The following is a 7220-nucleotide window of genomic DNA, read 5'->3' as shown; positions in this document are numbered from 1 at the left end:
TCTCAGCCCGCTCTCTACAGCCCTCCACCATCCCCATCTCTCCACATCCCGACCCCCATCACCTTTAGAGCCCATGGTAGTGCCTGGCTTGGGTCAAGTTCTGAGAGGCAATTTTATAGCTGAGCCAATGAACAACCTTCAACTCCTCTAGAACACTCAGGATCCTCTGAAGGCCTGTTTAGTCACTCTTGCTTAGTACACGTGTCTCTGTCTATTTTGTCTGGTGGTAGGTTGCTTGCCAAATCTTGTCATTGTTTCATTTATTCATTTTATTGTTGTTTAGTTTTGTGTTAGATCTATCTCTCCAACAAGAATAATCAAAGCTAACATTCTTGGGGCCTCCCTGGTGGCGCAGTGGTTGAGAGTCCGCCTGCCGATGCAGGGGATACGGGTTCGTGCCCCGGTCTGGGAGGATCCCATATGCCGCGGAGCGGCTGGGCCCGTGAGCCATGGCCGCTGAGCCTGCGCGTCCGGAGCCTGTGCTCCGCAACGGGAGAGGCCACGACAGTGAGAGGCCCGCATACCGCAAAAAGAAAAAAAAAAAAAAAAAAAGCTAACATTCTTTCTCAATGTGCCAGGCTTTGTTCAAGTGCTTTACATGAATTAAGTCATTGAATTTTTAAAACAAGCTTTTGAGATTAGTGCTATTATCCCTATTTTACCAAAAACTGAAAATCAGAGAGGTTAAGAAACATTCCCAAGTTTACACAGCTAGTTAGTAGTGAGGTCCCAGCTTGGAAACTTGGCACTCTGACACCAGAACCTGTGTGCCTAAACGCAAAATATACTGTCTCTAGAATATAAACTTCCTGAGGTGAGACACTCTTGAATTCCTGACAGGAAGAACACAGAGCTAAGCATATGGCAGACGGTCAATAAATACTTGGTAAGTAACGGTTTCATTATTTAGAATTTTTTAAGATCCCTAAGAAAGCAAACTGTGTATACTTCTTTTATATTTTCCGTTGCTGCTCAAGTCATGTTTCCTAACTAACCAACCAGCCAAGTAGTGGAGGACTTCTCTATGACAAAGTTCTATCATAATCATCTTCAGAAGGCTGTCCTTAGGGCAGAACTAAACAAGTGAGAGCCCCTGGGTGTTTCACCTCATTTCTGGTGGTCCTATCTTTCCACATCGCAGAGCACTGGAGAAATATGGAAAGGGCAAACCTGAGCCAAGGGATTGAGTTTGAGCTCTTGGGCCTCACCAGTGACCCCTGGCTCCAGAGGCTGCTCTTCATGGTGTTCCTGGGCATGTACACTATCACACTGCTGGGGAATCTGATCATTCATTATGATCCACGTTGAGTGCCACCTTGTACACACCCGTGTACTCCCTTCTGAAGAGCCTCTCCTTCTTGGATTTCTGCTACTCCTCCACAGTTGTCCCCCAGACCCTGGTGAACTTCTTAGCCAAGAGGAAGGTGATCTTTTATCCTGGCTGCATGGCTCAGACGTTTTTCTATGAGGGTTTTGTCACCAGTGAGTGCTATCTCGTTGCTGCCATGGCCTACAACCGCTATGCGGCCATTTGTAACCCCCTGCTCTACTCAATTGCCATGTCTCCTGAGGTCTATGCCTCTCTGATTGTGGGCTCCTACAGTGCAGAATTCCTCAGTTCTCTAATCCACATGAGCTGTATCTTTAGTCTGAAATTCTGTGGTGCTCACGTGGTCACTCACTTCTTCTGTGATGGACCGCCCATCCTGTCTCCGTCACGTGTGGACACTTCACGGTGTGAAATCCTGCTCTTTATTTTTGCTGGTTTCAACCTTTTGAGCTGTACCCTCACCATCTTGGTCTCCTACCTCTTCATTCTCATCACCATCCTGGGAAGGAACTCAGCCCAGGGCAGGTTCAAGGCCTTTTCCACCTGTGCTTCCCACTTCACTGCTGTGTGGCTCTTCTATGGCACAACACTTTTCATGTACCTGTGCCCCGGGTCCAGCCACTCCCTGACCCAAGACCGCATGGTTGCTGTGATCTACACAGTGGTGATCTCAATGCTGAACCCCCTTATCTACTCTTTGAGAAACAAGGATGTGAAAGACGCTTTAAGAAAGGTCTGGGGAAGGAAAATAATGGAATGATCTTCTCAGTTCATCACCACATATCTTTAGAAAACTGAGGGTACTTTATGTAGTGCCAACCTGAGTACAATCCCATGCTCACCCCTATTTATAGGGGGCACTCTCTGGTCTGCAGGTGCTTCTGCATCTACCTGCCACAGAAAGAATTGATGGTGTCATAAAGGCTAAAAAGAAGCAAGGCGTGTCAGCTTGTTGCATAATTGGACCCACTGGCAATATTTAGTCATGCCTTTGTTCAGATGCTTCATTCATATTTCCATGTTTGTGAATATTTTAGTTTATTATTACAAACTGACATTTATATTCTTCATAATGAAATCTTCCCTTGACTAACTTGAAGACCTTCACATCTTGGGGAAATCTTCCCCATTCTTTACAATCTCTTCTTTGTAAAGGCTGACTCCTTGACTTAAATTTTTTTTGATTGACTAATTATTTGAATGAGACTGTAACAACAATTTCAAAAGCTCAGATGATGTTCTATTGTCTTCACTGACTTTTTTTCCTGGCCAAATAACTACTTAGTCACTTCCAAACTGGATAAACTTGAGCAAGCTACTTAGCTTTTCTGAGCCACAGATATCTCATCCTTTAATTGGTATGAGTTTTAAACTAAGCATTCAATGAGATATTGCATGTAAATCATTCAGCACAAGATAGGCATTTGTGGACTTCCCTGGTGGTCCAGCAATTAAGACTCTGCACTTGCACTGCAGGGGGAACGGGTTTGGTCCCTGGTCGGGGAACTAAGATCCTGCATGCCACACGCCCCATCTTTTCCTTTCTATCAGTCCCTAAGTTCTCACAAAGTGAGAGAGAGGAGTACATGTTCCACCATTCACAAAGGTTTGTTGTCCCTGCTTTGTTCTTGATAGTTTATAAGTTGTGATTGAATCAAATTAAATCTTTTTAAATAAGAAGGATCACATAGAGGGAGCTCAATCAAACATAATATTCCTGGGTTCTCTGTGCTCATTGACACACTTGAGGTAAATAAATCAGGCACGCTTGGCTAGTCCCCTGACAAGGGGAGACCTGCCTCGGGCCGGTGCTTCCATGACTGGGTCAGCAAGGTCTGCCTAACTCTGGAGTTTAGTTTCCAAAGTCCATTTCCCACAGATGCAATCCATGAACTCTAATCTAGCCTTTAATGGTAATATGACTGATATTTTTCTCCCTGATTACATCTTATGCTTTTTCTACATTGTTCAGAATCACAAGGGAAAGAATGGTGCTATATATATTGACACACCCACACAAAGTTCCTGACACTGAACTTGTTCCTGAATTTTAATGGAAATTTCACCTTTTATTGTAGAGTTTACTGTTAGCCTTCAATAATGAATGTTGATCATATTTAAGGATAGTGACTTTTTTTTAGTGCTAATTAGAGATTTTCTTAGTGGCAGTGTAGTCTAGCTGATAAGGATGTGGGCTCTAGAGAAACACAACCTTTCTTCAAATCCTGGCTCCATCATTTCCTATATGTGGGACATTATTTAACCTCTCTGAGTTCAAGTTTTCTCTTTTGTAAAATAGCAATAATAATGATTGTAGCAATACAGTTGTTAGGAAAATTAAGTACGTTAATGCAAACAAAGCACTTAGAACCGACGCCTGGCACATAGCAAGCACTTAAACATTAGCTGTTATTATTAGAAACGGCTGCTGACAATGCCTTATATCACTCGATATAATCATGTGATCTTCCTCCTTTATTTTGTTCCCATGGTGAATTGAAGACATAGATTTTCTAATGTTAAACTATTACTGTTTCCTGGCGTCCTACTTAGTCATGAAATGATTTTCTTTTAATAGAATGTTGGATTTGATTTGCAAAGATTTTATTTAGACTATTTGCATCTGTATTCAAAGATAAAGTTGATCTATTATCCTTTCATATTATCTTTATTATGTTTTAATATTAAGTGTAAGCTAGTCTTATAAAATGTATTTTAAGTTCTTCTTTTCCTATAGTGTGGAATAATTTAAATAAGATAGGAATATCTGTTCTTTAAAAATGATATATGCTCTGCTATAAAACCATCTGAGACTGGTGTGTTTTTAAAAGGTAGATCTTTAATTACTCTTCCAATTTCTTATATCATTATTGGTTTCATTTTAGGTTTTTTCCCTGCTTATTAAGTCAGTTTCATCATTTGTATTTTGCTCAAAAATTGTTTCCTTCTTCTATGTTGTCAAATTTATTGCCATGAGTTGCACATAACATTCTCTTATAATTTTTGTACTTGTTTTTTAGGTTAGTAACATCTGCACTTACTCTTCTAAGTCTCTCCAGAGAGTTTGTTCCATTTTTTAGGACAATCCAAAAAAAGATCCTCTACCACAAAATGAGAGAAATGGATTAAGTGGTCTGTAAGGATCTTCTGGACTCTAATATTCTATGAGATAAACATTTGAAGAAAGACAATGTTGAGGAAGGATTAAACACGTACACTGCCTAGATTCTAATCCCAGATCTGTCACTCACTAGCAATGTAAACTTGGGGAAGTTCTTTTACCTCTCTCTACTAAGTTTTTCTCATTTGGGAAATAGAAGTAACAATAAAAGCTATCTCATGTATAAAACTGTTGTGAAAATTAAATGACATAATACTTATACTTGTGGAATTTAAATGACATAATATCTAAAACATTGTCTGACACATAGTAAACCTTTCCTAAGTCTGTATTAGCTACTTTTATTTCTTTTGTGTGTTTCTGTGGTTATATTGCTTTATACATTCTTCATATATTTGTTTTATTTTCCTTAATAATGCTTAACAGAAGATTTTATCAACCTTTTAAAACATTCTGTTTTCTGGTTTTTCTTATTTCTACAATGTATCAGCTTCCCATTTTATTAATGTCAGGTTTTTCTTTATTAATTCCTTCTTTCTGTTTTCTTTTCATTTATTTTGGGTTTTTTTGTCATGTTATCATTATTAAATACTGAAAATCCACAAAAGAATATTTTAAACATATTCATGTCTATCTACCATACAGTGATTAAAAATAAAATGCAATCACTCACAATCCAGCTAAAGAGACAATATTACTGATTCACTAAGAACTATTCTTGTTTATCTTCTAGTGAAACCACTAGGTGGCGTTTCGGAGGGCTCTGGTCCTTTATGTCTCCTTGGAGAAAGAATTCAAAGCAAAGTGATAGATACGAAGTGATTTATTAGAATAGGACGCTTGTGAGGCTTACAAGCAGACAGGTGAGCATTGCGCTGCCCTGAGTACTTAGTGGGTTACATTTTTATAATCAAAGGAAAAGTGGGGAGGGGGGGAATACCACCTTCTTCCTCATTCTTGAGTAGATGTCATGCTTCCATCATCATCTCCTCCTCCAGGTTGGGCAGGGGAGATTTCTTGTCCCTACATGGTCAAGCCAGGACTGTCATGGCATTATGGAAAAATTATTTCAGGTCTCAGTACAGTAAGGGTCTTTCACTTTGAAATGTCACCTTTCCATAAATTATTGTTTTTTATGTGTGCAGAGAGCATGTCCTAGGAGTCATTAACTTACTGAGCTCACTGGGCAGGATGTGGGTCTCATGCCACCATTGTTTTATAATTTGGGGGCATGTCTCATGCTTCTGATGCATGGTTTTGTTGCTAAGCAAGCCTGCTTGATTTTGTGGTTAAGCAAACCTGCTTTCTTGAGTGATCATTAACTTACACAGATCTCCCATACTTTTTCTTTATTTATAATTCCCTAGTGGGATTAACTATTTAATCACCTACTTTGTCCCTTTACTCTGTGCCTATCACTAGGGGGTGCTTATTCATAAGTTACATCTTTTTTTTTTTTTTTTAGTTTTTCGTATGCTAAAAACTAATCTTTTGTTGGTTGAATGTGTGGCAGGTATCTTCACCTAGTTATGTCTTCTAAATATGTTATTTATTTTTACTTTCTTTATGATGTGTTGATTAACAGAAGGTCTTAATTTTAATATGAGCAGATTTAGCAATACTTTCTTTTTTGGTTTGAATTTTTTAAATGTGTATCTTTTTTTTTTTTTTTGCGGTACGCGGGCCTCTCACCGTTGTGGCCTCTCCCGTTGCAGAGCACAGGCTCTGGACGCGAAAGCTCAGCGGCCATGGCTCATGGGCCCAGCCGCTCCATGGCATGTGGGATCTTCCCGGACTGGGGCACGAACCCCCGTCCCCTGCATCGGCAGGCGGACTCTCAACCACTGCGCCACCAGGGAAGCCCTTTAATGTGTATCTTAAGAATCTTTCCCAAATGTAAAATCATAAAGATATTCTCTTATGTTTTCTTCTAAATGTTTTTAAAAGTTTTGCCTTCACATTTGTTTTGCTGTTAGGTTGGGATTAAATTTCTTTTTTTTCAAAATCAATACCCAAATTGTCCCAGACCATTTCTTGCATAGGCACTCAATACCGCATGGATCTGCAATGCCAGTTCTGTCTAAATCAAATTCCACATATGCATGAGTCCTTTTCTTGGTTCTCTATTTTGTTTTATTGGTCCATTTGTATTTCTCTGCACTGATACCACACTGTCTTAATTACTTTATCTTTACAATAAATCTGTATCTTGTGAGCAGATTCCTCCTACCCCCATTTTCTATATTTTCTTTTTGTCTTTATCTTTCAACAGGTTTATTATGATGTGTCTGTTTTTTAATCTCTTTGCATTTATCCTAGTTGGAATTCATTAAGTTTCTTGGGTGTGTAGATTAGTATTTTCATCAAATTTGAGAATGTTTAATCCATTATTTCTTTGTATATTTTTTCTTCTCCATTCTCTCACTCCTCTTCTGTTTGTACTCCAAGTATGCATATGCTGGTGCCCTTAAGTATGCCTCACATTTTCTGAGTCTCTGTTTATTTTTCTTCATTTTTTTTCTCTCTGTTCTTTGGATTACAAAATCTCTATCAATCCATCTTCAAATCACTGATTCTTCTGCTAATTTAAAGATACCATTGGGCTTCTCTAGTAAATTTTTCAGTTTGGTTATTTTACTTTTCAACTTCAGAATTTCCATTTGGTTCTTTTTTGTAATTTCTATCTATTTATATACTCTACTTGATGAGAAATTGTCATCATATAATCCTTTACTTCTTTAATCATGACTTTCTTTGGTTCTTTGAATA

General features: G+C 38.8%; 1 protein-coding gene across 1 annotated transcript; it reads left to right on the top strand.

The window, feature by feature from the left end:
- Nucleotides 1-1092: 1092 nt before the first annotated feature.
- OR5AU1 (olfactory receptor family 5 subfamily AU member 1) lies at nucleotides 1093-2090 on the top strand (the record flags this gene model as incomplete). Its single annotated transcript, XM_081229665.1, is given in 3 exon segments — nucleotides 1093-1286; nucleotides 1288-1306; nucleotides 1308-2090. Coding segments are annotated over 3 exon segments (933 nt in total). The 5' UTR covers nucleotides 1093-1155.
- Between the last annotated feature and the right edge of the window lie 5130 nt (nucleotides 2091-7220).

Source organism: Mesoplodon bidens (assembly GCF_964165515.1).
Source record: "Mesoplodon bidens genome assembly, chromosome: 3".
Lineage (NCBI taxonomy): Eukaryota > Metazoa > Chordata > Mammalia > Artiodactyla > Ziphiidae > Mesoplodon > Mesoplodon bidens.
This window is presented reverse-complemented; position numbering and strand designations above follow the sequence as displayed.